Source organism: Exophiala spinifera (assembly GCF_000836115.1).
Source record: "Exophiala spinifera strain CBS 89968 unplaced genomic scaffold supercont1.9, whole genome shotgun sequence".
Classification (NCBI taxonomy): Eukaryota; Fungi; Ascomycota; class Eurotiomycetes; order Chaetothyriales; family Herpotrichiellaceae; genus Exophiala; species Exophiala spinifera.
In genome coordinates, this window is record NW_015622521.1 from 27,173 (window position 1) to 43,809 (window position 16,637).

The 16,637-nt window shown below is 51.4% G+C and overlaps 6 protein-coding genes across 6 annotated transcripts; 2 read left to right on the plus strand and 4 right to left on the minus strand.

The window, feature by feature from the left end:
* Window positions 1-804: 804 nt before the first annotated feature.
* Window positions 805-1,905, plus strand: PV08_11042 (3'(2'),5'-bisphosphate nucleotidase; the record flags this gene model as incomplete). Its single annotated transcript, XM_016385354.1, has 1 exon — window positions 805-1,905. The coding sequence occupies one exon, from the start codon at window positions 805-807 to the stop codon at window positions 1,903-1,905; it is 1,101 nt and encodes a 366-aa protein (XP_016230298.1).
* Window positions 1,906-2,268: 363 nt separating this feature from the next.
* PV08_11043 (uncharacterized protein) lies at window positions 2,269-4,499 on the minus strand (the record flags this gene model as incomplete). Its single annotated transcript, XM_016385355.1, has 3 exons — window positions 2,269-2,446; window positions 2,554-3,938; window positions 4,095-4,499. The coding sequence occupies 3 exons, from the start codon at window positions 4,497-4,499 to the stop codon at window positions 2,269-2,271; spliced, it is 1,968 nt and encodes a 655-aa protein (XP_016230299.1).
* Window positions 4,500-5,123: 624 nt separating this feature from the next.
* Window positions 5,124-6,734, minus strand: PV08_11044 (uncharacterized protein; the record flags this gene model as incomplete). Its single annotated transcript, XM_016385356.1, has 2 exons — window positions 5,124-6,097; window positions 6,158-6,734. 2 exons carry the CDS (start codon window positions 6,732-6,734, stop codon window positions 5,124-5,126), a joined length of 1,551 nt encoding a protein of 516 aa, XP_016230300.1.
* Window positions 6,735-9,243: 2,509 nt separating this feature from the next.
* PV08_11045 (uncharacterized protein) lies at window positions 9,244-11,621 on the plus strand (the record flags this gene model as incomplete). Its single annotated transcript, XM_016385357.1, has 4 exons — window positions 9,244-9,388; window positions 9,439-9,654; window positions 9,701-10,564; window positions 10,615-11,621. The coding sequence occupies 4 exons, from the start codon at window positions 9,244-9,246 to the stop codon at window positions 11,619-11,621; spliced, it is 2,232 nt and encodes a 743-aa protein (XP_016230301.1).
* Window positions 11,622-11,838: 217 nt separating this feature from the next.
* On the minus strand, window positions 11,839-13,392 carry PV08_11046 (uncharacterized protein; the record flags this gene model as incomplete). Its single annotated transcript, XM_016385358.1, has 1 exon — window positions 11,839-13,392. The coding sequence occupies one exon, from the start codon at window positions 13,390-13,392 to the stop codon at window positions 11,839-11,841; it is 1,554 nt and encodes a 517-aa protein (XP_016230302.1).
* A 618-nt stretch (window positions 13,393-14,010) lies between these two features.
* On the minus strand, window positions 14,011-15,867 carry PV08_11047 (uncharacterized protein; the record flags this gene model as incomplete). The annotated part of the gene is made up of 1 exon (XM_016385359.1): window positions 14,011-15,867. One exon carries the CDS (start codon window positions 15,865-15,867, stop codon window positions 14,011-14,013), a length of 1,857 nt encoding a protein of 618 aa, XP_016230303.1.
* Between the last annotated feature and the right edge of the window lie 770 nt (window positions 15,868-16,637).

Sequence of the window (16,637 nt, forward strand, 5' to 3'; positions counted from 1 at the left end):
ACTCCGGACATGAGCACTTCGCCCACGACGCGAAGTGTTCTGAGCTTTCTGATATCATAGGGGTTGTATTACTTCGTACCGAGCATCCTACTCTGGAGTCCGCATCGGTATTTCAAGCATCAACCGCGCGGTGCCTGCACCGACCCGACATGGGCGAAACCTGATATGCCAACAATGGCCCGGGAACCTGTCGTGAGAGCCTTTGGTGGAACAGTATGCCAGACCTAAGAATTGCCTTTGGGAATAATATAGCGATCCGTGGCGGTGAATTGCGATGAAGACAGAATCCAAAGAAGTCGCAGTGTTTGAATCGCGATGTTAGCGTCGGGTTCGGTTATACTTGTTTCCGACTGCTACATTGGCTTTCATGCTCTTACAGTACGTGTATATAGCGGCAGGTCGCTCCTATGCTCCTAGTTAGCCAGATTTAATTTTCTTCACGCCGCTACAACCACACGCCAAGATGATATAATTCATGAACTCGATCTGCCTAGGTTTGAGCTTCTGCAGATTTCACGTCCCAAGAGGTCAGTGAATGCAGTCATAAGCAAGGAAGCGTTGCCAAGCGCAGTCTCAACACTTCCTTGCACAGGCCCAACCCACTCGCCACAATCCTTCAGAGTCTCACCAGCCTCCAGGTGAGAGCGTAGATAGCCTTCGAACAGGAGAATGAAAAGCAGCCAGCAGCGACAGGGCTATCTCGCCCTCGATCTCTGTGGTATCTATTCGACCTAACAAAGGAATCACCCTCCTTGAGCCCATCTCACTCAGGGTTCCTTACTGCCTGCTCTAGCAAATCGAAAGATGTCCCTTCCCTACGCTGAAGAGCTGGCAGCTGCCCTCCGCGCCGTCCACCTCGCTTCACACGCAACAAAATCCCTACTCCCTTCCCAGGACAAGGGGTCAAGTTGGAAATCTGACCAAAGCCTCGTGACAGTCGCCGACTACGCATCTCAGGCCTTGCTCATCGCCACCATCGCTCATTCCTTTCCCGACGACCGCTTCCTTGGTGAAGAGTCCGCCGCTGAGTTGCGCCACAGCCCCTTACTTGCTGAACAGGTTTGGCATCTCGTGTCGGAGACGTTACGGCAGAGCCCTGACCCCGATACAACATCACTCCTGCGCGATGACTTGAAGGGGGTGGATGATGTGCTCCGGTACATTGACATGGGTGGAGATGGCATGGGTGGCCCTGACAGTGGGCGCTTGTGGGTGCTGGATCCGCTCGACGGGACGGCAGCGTTTCTAAAAGGCACCCAGTACGCGTTGTCGCTTGCTCTGCTGCAAAATGGGACTCAACAGGTTGGGGTGGTGGGATGTCCAAATCTGCCGTTTGAGGTTGCTGCTGCTTCTCCTTCTGAGTTCATTGAGGTCAAAGAGAGCCTTGTCGACAACGAAGGCCACGGATGCGTCCTCAGCGCGGTCAAGGGCCACGGGGCGTTTGTGCGCAAAATGGGAACCAAAGACTATCTGAGTCCGCCGATGAGGGTGACGATGATAGGGAGCAATGGTCCGAGCATTGCGGAGCACATCCGTCTCGTCCAGCCGAGCAACAAGTCATACGATGCGGCGAAGCAACAGGAGTTCGCGCGGCAGGTCGGCGCCCCCTGGCCCGGCACGCAGCTCTGGTCATCTCAGATGAGGTTCGCTGCCCTGGCCATCAGCGCCGGCAATGTCCAGGTTGCATTCCGTATTCCCCGGGACTACCACTCGTGTGTCTGGGATGTGGCGGGCGGGGCTTTGATTGTCGAAGAGGCAGGCGGGAAAGTCACCGATGCCAATGGAAAGGAGCTGGATTTCACCCGAGGGCGCAGGCTCGAGAACAACTGGGGCATTATCGCAGCATCTGCAGCGATACATTCAAAGATGTTGGAGGTCGCGAGAGCGGTGGATGAAGGTGACTAGACATTGTAATTGCTGTCGTCTTCAAAACGGCAGTGAAAGGATTTCCCTTTGTGGGCTGGAGAGGGTATTGTTGGGGTCGAGCCATCTATGTTTCAACGAAGTTACGGAGTTGTTGAAACACATGATTAACAACTCAATTAGGAGATCAAACTTTTCTCCTGACAAAAGTCGGGCTCGGAATCCATCGCGATGAAGAAGTCATCTTAGGGTCCGAACAATGATTCTGCTAATAGCAGACGACGGCACTGTACACTGAAAACATGCGAAAAGTAATGCAAAACGTGCAAAACTGCCAGTCAGGACCATGCGGTTCATTTACTCCCTACCACTCTCTCAATTTCCGGATTCATAAATCAGAGAGGCCTACAACGATGAAGATGACGACGCCTTTTCGATCTTTGCCAAAATCCTTCCCTCGCTGCGAACGCCTCTGTCGTCAAGCAGATGGATGAATCTATATCCCTGCCGTAACCGATCGAGCCGCAAGCATGCAAAGGCGATGAGACTATCTTTACCGATTTGACAATTTTTCACTTTCAACCTACGCGAAAAGCAAATTAGATATGTGACTCAATGCGGCTAGTAACACACAAAATATAGACACAGGCAGAGGGGGTAGAACGAGAAATAAAATATCAGAAGACTTACCGCAGAAAGCTGAGTTCTTCAGCCACGTCCGAAACCAGGGGAAAACACAAGCGTTCTCGCCGAAAGTCAGGATCTGGGCCCTTGCTTGGTTCTGAGCGCTGTCTATACGTTCTAGACTTTTGTGCTGTCTTTTCCTCAGTAGTGCTCAGGCTGTCAAGGGGCCTCTCACTTGGTATCATGAGGTGAAGGTCGCACACCACGTAGGGGTTAATCCGGTCGTGAGCCGAGCTTGTGGAAGGCTGGATGTTTTGGCCCGCAAACAGCGTCATGCAAAGGGATAGACTGCGTCGTTTGAGCCTAGACTCCGCTGGTGCGAGGGGAGGCTTTCCTCCCCCGGACGATTCAGAGGCGACTTTGTCGGACCTGTACCCGTCGGGCTTTAGGACCCAGCCGGATTCGTCGGCGAACATGCCATGGTTGAGCATCATGCCCGCGTCCAGGCGTTGCCAGTTCATCACCACCATTTGGATTCCCTGCCCCCAGAAAAAACAAGGATTGAAATTGGAAGAGTCCACCCGCCTCCCGGACGGGAAGACTCGCATCAGGAAGCTTCTGTTGTGTGCGAACAGCAAGTTCGCTTCGTTCCTATGAAGTCTCTGGATCGCTGCTTCGGACAGAGAGAATATGTGCGTGGGCAAAGAGGCTTCCGGCTGTGAAAAGTCCCGAAAAGAGTAGCCTTGGGTGTACACGGATAAGGAACTCAGCAAATCTATCACCTTGCGCATCGAAGGGTGGCCCGAACTCTTAGGCCATTGGCCATCCTCAGTCTGTCCACTCTCCCCATGGTGGTCAAGCGGTGGGCCCTTGACCTTTATTAAGAGCTTTCGCCGAAGCTCGTGAGGGCTGGGCAATGTCCCCGTGGATGTCGTGTTCATCGAATCAATCTCCACGAGAAACTCTTGCCAGATTTCCTGCATGATGTCGACCATGACCTCTTGTTGTTGATGACTCGCGTGGACTTCTAGACTGATAACCACTGGTAGGTCGCTTGAGACAAACGCGGTCTCGCGGATGGCATGGCAGACGTCTCGAAAGGGGACACCCTTGCTGAGGCTAGGACCGTGCACGACCCGTGGCTCCCGCCTCTTTGCAGATGTCGCTGAGACCCCTTTGATGTTCGGTGAAACTGAGAGGGATGGGCCGTCGGTGGACGAGGAATGTTTTGAACTCAGGTGTGGAGCCTGACAGAGCCATGCCAGTGGTGAACCAGACAATTTCCGCTGAATGCCACGAGACCGCATGTTTGTTTTCCTCTCCTCATGAATGTCCGGTTTTGTCGTCAACCGACGGCTTGTTTTGGACCCTTCAGGTTCATTGGAATATTCCGCGGATGATATGCCATCCCACACGTCGATTTCAATGCATCTACAGCCCCGTAAAAGTGCCTGCGGTAAGATATCCATAAGTATACGTGGCGACTTTATCTTGGACACGCAATGGAAGGAAGGCTTTCATTTAGCATGAAAACGCGGAGCAACATCACGAATCCAACCAATGCGTGGGACCCAGGATTGAATAGAAAGTAAATTGCTCCCACCTACATTTCGATAAGGTTCAACACTGGCTTTGCTCGTGAGCTGATTGCCAGTGATGTAAGTATTGTGGCTCGAATTGATGAAGTAGTCGGAGAGTGGTCGCGATAAATCAGACACCTTAGGTAGAGCCAATGCGTCGGCCGCTCCAGATGCCATGTACACCAAGAAGTCGTGCATGCTTACGAAGTCACGCTGCAGAAGTGGGTTGTCTGTGTCATAATCGCCGCCCTGAATCGCATGAACAAAAGCTTTTGCAGAAGCCTTGTTCCTGACCCGACTCGAATGGCCACAATCCTTCGTCGTCGTCGACTCATTTGCGTACGTGTCGAAGACCTCAGTCAGGTATGCGAGCACGCAGGGCGAAAAGGAATCGGCAATTCCATTGGGAGATGCAGAGGACGCGCGAGACATCTTGGCAGCCTCTCGTCTCTTGAGCCACAACAGGGTCGCGGCGGGGGAGGGGTGCCGATAAGGGCTCCTTCAGAGACGCATCTGGACATTGAAATTAGGGTGGCATAATATGGAATAAGCTCACGCTCGGTCAAAAAGGCCCAGATCCCCGCCACTTGCGTTGAGGGATGCGCTGGCAGAGGCTGGGAGAAAGAGAGAAAGTGGCTCGGAGAGGGTCACAATTACTACGGCGGAGTAGCCAGTTTCTAGGTGAAGGTGTCGCACTGGTTCAAAGACGCGGAGTATGAATACCGAGAACGAGGTCACTTCGGGGTCTAACTTCGCCAGTATACGACGTCACTTATGAGATCAACAAATAATGTAATGCCATATTATTTTGATAGGCTTGTGTGAAGCTGGTATAACCAGAAAATTGATGCAGCTAATACCCAAAAGTTGCGCGTTTGCATGAAGTGTCTGGCACATTATGCGCATCTGTGCTCCACCGAATCCTACTCCACCGTACATAGTGTAGTATCGCTACGTAGGTCGCATCAGCCTAGAGCAGGAGGGACAACTCTATCAACCTTCACGTCTGCCAGTAGATGATGTCTCAGTACCGAGTATATATCCCATGCTTACCAACTACCCTTTCTCTGCATCCTTTGCTTCTGTCGGTCCGAACGTCATTGTGCGTCTAGCTGTAAGTCTCACGTTGAGGAGACTCTTCGTCGGCTTCTCCCTCAGCTTCAGGAGTTGTGCAACCTCTTTCGAAAACACGACCAAGAAGACCATGATAACGGCCGGTATACTGACCACAATGTAGATCCAAAAGCTGCCTTCCCCGGGTAGGAACTCCCCGGACATGCTGAATATACTAGACAAAAACGTCAGGGGCACGAACAACATGCCGAGGAGCGTCAGGATCTTTAAGCTGTGGGCTTCCTCAGAGGCCTCCCGTGACTGAATCACTGTAATGACATTGGTAAGAGACACGCTGAGGCGCTGGCAACGCTCCGTGAGTGCGCACAGTTTCCCGTGGATGTATACAAAGTTGTCGATGCTGTTGAAGGCGGAGCCTCCCGTCAAGGAGGAGTTCCGATTGAGATGAAAATTGGGCTGAAGTGAATGGATCGCGTGTTCGACTTGTTCGCAGGACTTCCAGCAGCGCCGGTGCCAGTGCGTGACGTCGACCAGATGATTCTCCACGCCGTCGAGGGCCTTGATGTCCGCGCGAGCCAGGGCGTATTCAAGTCGGTCGATGATTTCGTCAAAGTAGACCAAAAACTGCATCCAGTTTGCGGCAATGACGCTTTTAAGGAAGAAGGATGCACCGTCGAAGAAGCCCGCTGGGCTCTCCATGATGGACGAGTGCAAGTTGGGGAATCTGTCTATGTGGTTCCAGTAGAACAGAATGTCATCGAACAATGACTTGCGAGTTGGGCCGGGTTGGGATTCCCATGATCCCCATTCTTTCTCAAGGTCCAGAGCACATGGAAATGGCGAGATGTCGACATATCCTCCTTGGTAGAGATTGTTCTGGCAGAGTCGTATCTCCTTTTCAGCGCCCTTGCCGATCTTGATGAACTCCCCGACCGGCGGATCCACGAGAATCAGACCTTGGTGCAGACATTAGTCCTCTTTCAGGCAGGAGTATGGCAGCGGACCTGTCAGCTTACCGTTGAAGGAACCGTTCGGTTCTCTCCGCGACCAAAAGGATGCGATCCTGTGGACTTTCGCCACTTCGTCAAACTTGGAATTGATCTTGGTCACCCAGATTTTCCGGTCTCGGTAGAGACAACAAGCCCCAAGAGTGTCTAGCTGGCCGTTAGGAAATGCACGCGACTCAACATACTGCATGCTAAACCATCGCTCAAGACCGTGTTGAGTAGGAAGTGTCGCGGCCTGTTCCTTGCGTGTTCCGCCACGCATCAACTGCTCTGCAAACACATACGGGTCCATTCGAAGACGGCGACCGAGGACTTGGACATAGGCTGGCGCGGTTCCCTCCAGAACATACACCCGGTGCTTACACGGTTCTGATCTGGAGGGTGGATCTTGCATATACCGCTCAAGCTCATCGGCAGAACTGAAGTGTTCTTGGCTTATGCCATTCTCGCGGATTTCAATGACAACAATGCGGCTTGTCTCCCCTTTGTTCTTTACATTTCTCGCACCCTGAATCTCGCAGAAGCGTCGCAGATTAGGGTAACGATGGCGCAAGGTTTCCACATAGCCAATATAGTCCCCAGCCATTCTTTCGACGCAAGTCGAGGAGGAAATATACGGTGTCTGATACAGAGTAGGCTTATCGTGAAACCATTGTGGTTGCGGGGTTAGGAGATGCAAGTGAGGGAAAGTCGGTGAAAGCTCTTTTCGGTAGCAGGCATGTAAGCGCCAGTCTTGGGGGGACAGCCTCTCTCATGGCATGAAAGAGAGATGTTCAACCAATCAGCGCTCGCCACGACAACCAGCCTCACCTTCTAGGAGGACGAACATGCCGATGCAGGCTGCCTAGATGGTGCCTATATGCTGAATCAAGCTCCCTCTGGAATGGATATTTTCCAGGGTCGTCCAAATAACACCAGAAACGCGACAAGGTCAGCCTTTTGGTGTATGGCTTTTTCACGTCCAAATTCTCGAGCCAGTGACAGAGGTAGACAGCGCAAATTCCAGGGCCAATTCTTCGCGTCGACGAAACAACCCTTCCAAAAGTAGCGGTACTGACCGCCAAATTTGGTGGGAAATTTCCCTGCAACCTGCGTTTCTTTTTAGACCCAACCTCGCTTAAGGTGGCCCTGCGTAGATTTAATCAAACGGTTCTGAAACCCGATTGAAATGCACCGTCCATATTATCTTGCCAGTCTCCTTCCAGCCGACTTCTCTCAACCTGTTGGTCAACGAGAGAAAGTTCGGCATGTCCGTCAGGCTGATCCCAGAACATGGTGGGCTTTCGTGACATTGTCCATGGGACAAGGTATGGTACACGGCTGATGCAAAGAGTTCAAACCAGCATACACGGCAATTTCCATCGAGCTTCTGATCGGGAGCTTCTGGTTTCAACTCTGCAAGTCTAGGCCACTCCACCGAACTGCAGCACTTGAGAGCCGACGACTTTGCCCAAGAGCTTCCCGAAGAAGGCAGCCGTTCTTTCCCGTCAGAGCGGTGGGAATTTTTATATCTTGCCGCAGCCGTGCTTGGGCCCCTCAAAGATGACAACAAGGCTGGGATGGACGATCTTGCATCGGAGCATAGGTATCAAGGAAATTGGAAGAAAACGAGAGGGCTCGAATAAGTTGTACAGACGAGGAAGAGGGCATTTGGGCGTGTCGTTGGGGACGGTGACCGGCATGAAAAGTTGGCTTTCATGTGGCCAGGCCCCGTTCGCAACGCAGATGCCAGCTCACTGAGGAGACGAATGCTTTTCCCTAGCATCCTGCGTTTGAGGGCCTAATCATCACACGACTCGGGCATTTTCCCAGATATTAGCGGAGCGCAAATCGGAAGATGCTAGGCTTGAGCCAGATCACAATACAGGCTCGAATGTCGGGCCTGGCAAGTAAGCTCACACTTTCGACGTGCGCTCGAATCGGGATCCGCGCACAACGCATTCCTTCTGCGTGGAGGGTGAAGTTCCTATCGCGAACAAGCCAAACTCGTCTACCCACCCACCTTTCCCGGATGTCTACTCTCCCTACCGCTCAAAGTCGGCGAGTAAACTCTAAACACGTCTGGTGGCGGATTGCTCGGAAGAGCTATGAACCTTCAAATTCAGCGAAGCTCAACAGCCCACAATAATATATGGAGCTGTGTTGCTGGTCCGTGGGTCTCGTGGGTCTCGTGGGTCTCGTGGATGTTCATAAATCGACGACATCTCTTTATCTGCGAATCCGTTACTGTCTTGCGGTCGCCTTTGTTTCCTTCACCTGTCGCTTCTGATACTTTAATCGGTCAATCATTTTGCAATCTTCTTGCACTCCTCCTTCTTAAAGGTTCGACCTTCTCATCCCTAAGCACCGACTGCCAGTGTTAAGCCGTCTTGGTACAATGCCAGTTGTTCGAGAGTATCTTTGGACTGCGACCTGCCTGATCTCTACCAATGAGCGCTATCTTGGAGGGCCCTCGATGAATCACTGCTATCACGATCATGCCTGAGTATGTGCTCCAGCTGCATTGTGTAATGGTCCTGACTGGGAGTCAACAATCTTGTCGAGTTCCTCGTCATCGTCATCCAGCTTTGCACCATCAACAGGAACCTTGACTCCTCTGAACGTACCACGACGAGCGCGCCCCTGACATCATCAAACGCGGTTGGCGCACCACGAAAAACCCCCCTTCATGATGTCATTGTCTGCCGTCAACTATCCTTGGATGCTTTATTGATTATGATCGATTGCAACAGAACCGCCTTCCTGGAGCTTCGCCTTTCCAGCGCGAGCATTGCTTGGCAGCTACCTGCAGCATAAGAATGGACCGGTCTTTTTGCAAGAAAACAGAGCTCAATTATATATTTATTGACGATGGCAGTTCCCAGCGTCGAATGCGGGGGCTCAGTTGAAAACCACCGCACGGGGGCTGTGCACCGAGCACACCCTAATCTTCCACTTCTCCAACGTCCGCCGGTCAACACCAGGCTGCACGAGGGTGTAGTCATTTCCCTCCCATTTCTTTCCTGCGCCCCGTCGTGCCTCTACCGTTGCAGAAACGATTTTTCCTTCGACAAAACGTCTTGTTCTTCACCTCAGCTCTGTCCCGTACCACAGACATGGAGTTGATGTTGATTGACCCAGCGAGTTCGCCTCGATACTCGCTTCCATTCACATTCATCTGCCTTGCCGACTATAGCGTTCTACTTCTTGCATCTTCTAACGAAACCAACGGTGTCTCTCCTGCTGCCACCTTAATGATGTGTACGTCCAGCAGTATTTCATGTGCGTGACTACGGACTAATTACCTCCAGTGTTGTTTATCTTTCTATCTATCACTGCCGTATCCTTTGGCTTTGTGCAGCAGTCTGTGTCTGACAAACTGCTACCTATGACCGCGGTCGACCCTCGAGAAATTCGGCGGAAGAAGACTAAAGCCCTCGTTTTGCACGCTCTATCTGGTCTATACCTATATTTGGCAACAGTCTATGTGCTCATTTATGCTTTGTGGCTCTGTTCAGTCAGTAATGGTACGTTTGGCGGTCCTTTGAAGGTGCAGCTGCTAATGGTATGCAGAAGCCTTGGGTACTCGACGTGTGGTCATAAGATATCCCACCCTATCCATCCTCCTGTTGTTCGTTCCTCAAGTCCTATTACGGTCGTATAACAAGCTGCGTGCAAAAATGATCAGGTTCAGGATCTGCTTCGAGATCAGTGTGTGGAAGTTACGCCAGAATCTCCCAATTCTTCTCATCACCCTCGAGACATTGTTCCAGGAGTTTCAAACATTCGTCGTTTTCGTGAATGAAATCCTGAACGAGGACTTCGATGAGAATTATACCGAAGATCGGGTCGCCAGAGTCAAGTCGGCAACGATGAAATATGGAGTGGCGATGCGATACCTTGGTCGAGGCACGCTGTTCGAGGTGACCGCAAGGGCATCCCCCTTTGGCGACTCCACCCACAAAGGCCTGAACATTGAGGGATCCAAGCCTCAGAAGTTCTTAGAAGCCAAGTCCTACCTGGAACGCGAAGCAAACGTTCTCAAACATTTGCTGTCCTTTCGGTCAACACATCCTCGCATCCACCTGCCGGTTCTCCTGCGCGACCTCTCTGACGACACTCCACCCTCGATCGAGTGCTTACCGGTCGGGGAGAAGACACTTGCAAAATTTCTGAAACAGCACTGCACGTCCAACAGCCACGGCCTTCAGTTCAAGAGGAGCCTGATGGGATGGTTCGGTTGCACACTGATCTGCGTCCGCTTTCTCCACGACAAGGCCCGTGTCTTACACACGGACATCAAAGCCACCAACTTCGTCATCAGCAGAGGCCGCATTTACCTGATTGATTACAGCACCAGTCAGATCTTGACGGCCGAGTCCAACTACACTTGCTCGGATCGAATCGTAAACTCCCCCAAGTACAGCGCACCCGAACGTGAGTAGACTCCTGTCCAGAATTCTATTGCCATTCTAACATTTCTCTAGTATTCAGTCATGATACCATTGGATTCTTCTCAGACATCTTCCCTTTGGGCTGTTTATACCTTCAAATGCTCACCGCATTGTGTGAGGTTCATCCATCGCTCCTGGACAAGACAGAAACAAATGGTCTCGACGACCGACACTGGTCCGATCCCGACAAGCTCAACTGGATTGTGACGAAGCATCTACCGAGCCTGCGGTACAAGTGTGTGGAGTCTCTGTGTACCATCGAAGACTTCCAAGCCATCAAAGCTGTGATTGCTTCGATGCTCAGCGCTAGCCCAACAGACCGACCCACGGCTTCTTCCATCCGTCTACCACGGCCTTTCCAGTCCAGATGCTGTTGGATACCTGGGCCTGAGCAGAGTGACAGTGACCACATTGGTAAATCTGCCGTTCAAGCACCGGAGATAGATGCCTTAGGGTTCACAGGATGCGCAATCCGAGAAGTTTCCGGCCGAGAGATTGATTCATCGCCGTCTCCCAGCCATGCTGAAAGATATCTCAACATCATCATCCGCGACGACACTCACACTCACAGAAAAACTAGCATGCAACTTCAAGACCCGGTACAGAGCACGGGTTCCATCCCTCATATTGTTGTTGATACCGTCTCCTCGTCAGACGCCGAAACTCCCAGTTTGACACGCTCAGCGTCTTCAGCGTCTTCACATGCCTCTTTTAATCAGTTGGCGTCATCTCCAGACATGCCGCAAACTCCGGCTGATGCGCCACTACCGGCTGCTCAGCATTCCACTTACATTGGGTCTTTGGATTTACTTCAACGTGCAGCGCTCCAACAGCCCCAGACGGAAGTTTTACAAGGGTTGTTGGACCCAAACCCGGCAAAGGCGTGGAACCACGCATCGGTACTGGAAAACGATACCGATCGAGTTGACATGGTTTACTTCAATAAGCTTGTCCGACTTGTCAACAACCAACAGCACTTGGAGGTACGCCCGATCAACAGAATCAAGACTTGGCCCTCGGAAGGGCCGAGAGCCTGTTAATTATTCCTCACATTGTAAACGGCAGATTGTATCCTGGGGAAAAGATTATCGTTGTTTTTATACTTCGGACAGGATTGGATTAGAAAGGCACGCCGTGTCCGAGAATGCTGCAGCGTGTCGCTTTTGCACGTCTCTGGTCAGGCCAGCGCGACACGTCATAGTCACGCGGATTCATTCTCTCAAAAAGCACTCTGGTTTAACTCATTGTGTATGATCTTTACTTGCACTGAGCTATTGAGTTTCCGAACTGTTCACATACTTCAGCCGCAGAGATATCACTTGCTTTCCCTGGTGAATAAAGAGACCCATCATTCGCACTCAGGCAGACCTTCACAGCCGACGCGTAGTCTGAACCAAGCTTTTGCGGTAGCAGTGTCTGAGCTGCCTTTTTGAGCAAGTTCCGTATTTTGACTGGGGAAGTTGAGCTCGACGGCGGGATATTGCCGTTTTGCTCAGTCAGAATGTCCATTGCTGACCTCCATAGGCCGATCTCGAGTAGCAAGACACCGAGAGCATAAATATCATGGTGAAGCCGGAAGGATTCACTCGGGTTGCCCTGACAAGAGGGATGTCGCGAAAGGTTTCGCTCAAGATCGTGACTGAAATAATACGAGGTCTTATCCCCTTCAAACCGAGAATAGTCACAATCCACAAGATACACACACTCACAGTCGAAATTTTTTACCAGCTCACTGCTGCTCAGGAATATCACAGAACTCTTCTGGATGTTCTTGTGCAGAATACCACCAGCGTGGAGTTGCGCCACCGCTGAACAGACACGCTTTGCTACCAACAAACGCAGCGGCATTATCGGCCGAGCAGCCGATAGACTTTCTCCGATTTGATCAGAGAGTGAGGTCAGAAGCAGCGATTGTCCGGCCATGTTCTGGGGTAAATCATACACAAGGTGGCATGAACTGTGTCTGGACCCGCTCTCGTGCTCGATCAGCTCTCTGAAACTCAACAGGCCGATATTTTTCCCAATATCCAGTCCTTGAAGGCTTTTAGCCAGACGGCGAAGACTTTTGTGCTCATAAGAGCATGAAAGCCCATCGGAAACACATTCGTGACTTTTTTTCTCCACGAAAACCGCTCTCCATCCATCGCTCGCGTGCTGGGTTGTGATGCAATACGATGCTGGAGTTTGCTTTGCAAAAATCATATTTTGAGGGTTTGCCGATTTCTTCATCTGAAGAGACCTAAGGTTAGATGCAGTATTGCCCCGACCTGTGATGCTGTAGCCGAGGTCTACAAGTTCGTTGCCAGTGCTCAGTGGTTTAAAAACCTCGAAAGTCAGAATTGTAAAAGGTGGACAGCTCAGCAGTTTTGAAGTACAAGCTCGACTCTGCTCCAGTACGAGCTGCAGTTGTGGTAATGACCACATTGGGCTGTCCTCGTGTCTCAATTTCCGAACATGAAGGCCCTTCGAAAGTACTTGTTCTGCTTCTTCGCCGTTTAGGCTTTGGACTTTAATCTCCCGACCCGAGTCAATCTCGAAGGAGATGGCGGCATAAGGATCGTAACAACGTCTGAGTTTCGCCATGTAGACGAGGATAGGCTGATCACTCTCCGTGCAAGCTTTGGACAGCGCCAGCCCGAACGTCTCGATCTTCTTTGCTTCTGACTGGAATCCCTCGCAGAGTTCGTCGGGTTTCTGCCGCCCAGATCCATCTCGCAGGACAATAACGGGTATAAGATGAGCGATTAATGCTGTTGTCCAATAATCAGCTTGTATCCTCTCGATTTTCCAATCTATACTGCCAAGCGACATCCCCGTGTCATCAATAGAAAGTGCAATCAGGTTCTGTGAGATTTAATATGTGTGGGAAGGAAGCCCTTGAGACACAACAGTAAGAGTCACTACTAAGAAGAAATATGTTGCGTGGAGTCAGCAACAGTACGCAGGCGAAGTAGTGGCTTAGCCTCAGCCCGGCGGGCTATGCAAGGCTAGTTTGTGATCGGTCACCCCCAAAGGTAAGGCGCAGAAATTATTTTCAACAGCGCAGCCGATTTTGTACCACGGGGCCATCAAATGAGCTTGTTGCAAGGCATTGTCACCTAGCTCACCTCATACCACGTTTGAAGGCCAGGCAACAGGACGGGTCTGCCAGGGATCTAGTTGTAGGGCTTGAACAGGCGACACTCACAACACAGCAAGACGTAAGATCCCGGACATTGGCTCCATCGTGACTTTACCAAAAGGCTCGAAATCTTGAACGTATGTCATTAGGCTTACGGCCATCTTGGCCAATCTTAGTGCTACAAGAACCAAATCCCAGAGAATCGAGCCATCAAAACAATGCGAGAGTCATAGACGCCGACTACGCCAAGCAAGTGGCAGCAATCCCCTTTTCCCAGCCGTCCTCGTTCTCGCCTTCCTCGAACGAGCCTACGAATTCTCGAAAGAGTCGGAACACGCCTCCCTGACATTCTGGAGAAGGTGAATGCTGCTTTGATCCGCCTCCAGAAGTGCAACGACGGCTTCTCGATATTTCCTCCCCATTCCAAAGCCGAGCTTCTCTTTGGCGAGAGCAACATACATGGCCTTGGCCCCCAGATTGTCTACCCCGTTGACCTTGTCGCATTCCTGTCTAGATCTCCACATGTTCTCGGCTGTTTGCCACAGACCAATCTCTAGAAGTACTATTCCGAATGAAAACAGATCGTGCTTCTGTGTATACTTGACTGCCTTGCCAGGCTGCAAGCGGTCCGGATGTTGATATAGTCGCAGGTGGTCCGCTGCTGCGGATGCAAATTGGGTTGTCGACCCCGCAGAACGGGCGAATTCAAAATTGACCAGGTATGGCTTGTTGTAGGCCAACCTAGACTCCGTGTCCTCGAAGATCACTACGTATCTGCTGCACATGCTCTCGTGCACCCAGCCTGCAGTATGCAGAGCCGCCAACGACTTTGCAAGCTCTGAGGCAATACGACGACGGTTCTCAAGATCTGAACTTCCGTCAAGAGTGGTTGAGGAGGCGATGATTTCTTGCAGCGACATGGGCTGCTTGTGAAGGGAGTCCGGAGGGTAGTCGAAGACGAAGCCGTATCGATGATGAGCCTCTTGGACAACTATACCTCGCAACTTCAGCAAATTGGGCCAGAAGGGAGCCCGTGCCAGTGCCAACACACGGAACAAGCTCTCGATATCCTTCCGACGTTGCACAATGAAGGGCTTTTCGTCGTCTGCTGCCCAGCCCTTATATTCGATCAATACTTCGTGGCTCGTGCCGTCGCTCTCAACCATGGCCCCGGCGGAAAGTTGTACGCAGTTCTCTGGCTCCAGAGCTGCACATGACAGATAGCCCTGCGAGTCCAGTGGAATTGGAATTTCTCCCAGTAATCGATGGTGCTGCTCGGCCGTCGTGGTCTCGTCGTCATCGATTTCGATGACTCTCTGGATGCCCAGATAATTGGTTGCGCCTGTCAACTGGGCTTCCCGTTGACGTTGAGGAGAGCCCAGATTCTCACCTAACAGCTGATGGAAAGCTTCGAGCACACCTTCCCGGACCTCTACCTTAGTATCGGAATGCGAAGGGAATCTAGGATGCGTCGCCATGACGAAAGGGACCAAGGCAAATAATCTGTCCGTGATCGATTCCACTTCTGAGAGTGTTCTCTCCATTCTCTTTTTGTCCCAGCCTGCAAATTTGTACCTAGCAACGGTACTGTTGATTGAAGCCTTGATTTTCGATTTGGCAGACTTATAGTCTGAGCGCCATTGATGAAATCCGGAATGTTCCCTTCTGAAGCTCTCGGACACTTGTCCATTCACATTTTCACCCAACGGTAGCGGCATATATGTCATCGGCAACTGCGCGCTCGTTGTGGGCGATGCAGTGTCTTCAATGAGCCACTGCTCCCGGTTGCCAGGGATTTGGAGATGAGAGGGATCTTGTTCGAGGGTAGCGGTGGTATATGCCTTGTAGAATTGCTTGTAAGTCGGGTCGTACTTCAGAGCTAGCCTAGTCCACCCGCCAGCGAGGAGCTTCTGTAGATCCTCATATTTCAGTTTCACATCCCTCAACCATGGGTATTTTCTTTCATTTCCGGGAGGGAGGTCACGGAGGTATATGTTTGCGAATCCTCTGATCTTGTCTAGTTGGACCTCAAATCGACGCTTCAGCTCCGCGAGGTGCTCGTCTGCTCGTTGAGCTACGCTGACTGTTTCATATGTCCATTTCGAGACCAGGTAAACATCTTTCGCGATCATCAACACCAGTTCAACGCTCAGGAATTCGGCCATGGCAGCCTTGGGGTGGTGAAGAAGTAGAAAATTGGGACGGTCTATCTCTTGGTGCGTCTCGGGCGACCAGAGCTCGCATAGCAGAAGGGGGATGTAAACGTCGAGGACATCATCAGGCTGAGGATCTGGGAGGACATACGATACTAATAACCCTATGGACTGGCAACTCGTATCAAGCGTAGAGCAGGTGGCATAACAAACATTTCCCCTGCGCCCTCTTCAGCCTCTGTGCAGAGACACGGGTTCGTATAATGCGATCTGCCTGCTCAGGCTGAATCCTTTGTCACATCACGAATTGGACAAGAGGAATGCACAACACGAGGTCTTGGCCAGTAGCACAAGACCATGGCTTGCTCTCAGCCTCCACTTAAGTCATAGATAGGCTAGACTCGAGTTTTCGAACCCGATGGGTGGCGGTTTCACATGATTGCGCGCCAATGAATCTGTCACAATTCAAGTTGTTGGATGGTGGTGGAATTGGGCGGGTTTGCCTTCTCTTTGGAAATTGGCGGTCATTATTCCAAAGACAGCCTGATCAACTGCGAAAATCAGCAGTTGTGTCCATGAGTAGTTCTTCCAATGATCCCTGCATATTCAAGTTTGTGCACGGAAACTAACGTTGGATCTTTCCATGTCGTCGCGACCACACCTCGAGTTGCCTTTCTCTGCCCACCAGCCTGCCCACCAGCAAAAGTGTGCTACAGCGAAACGATGGGACAGAGGCTTTCGGGTTAACGGACAGGAATCTGGAAGGTCATGTACCTATGCAT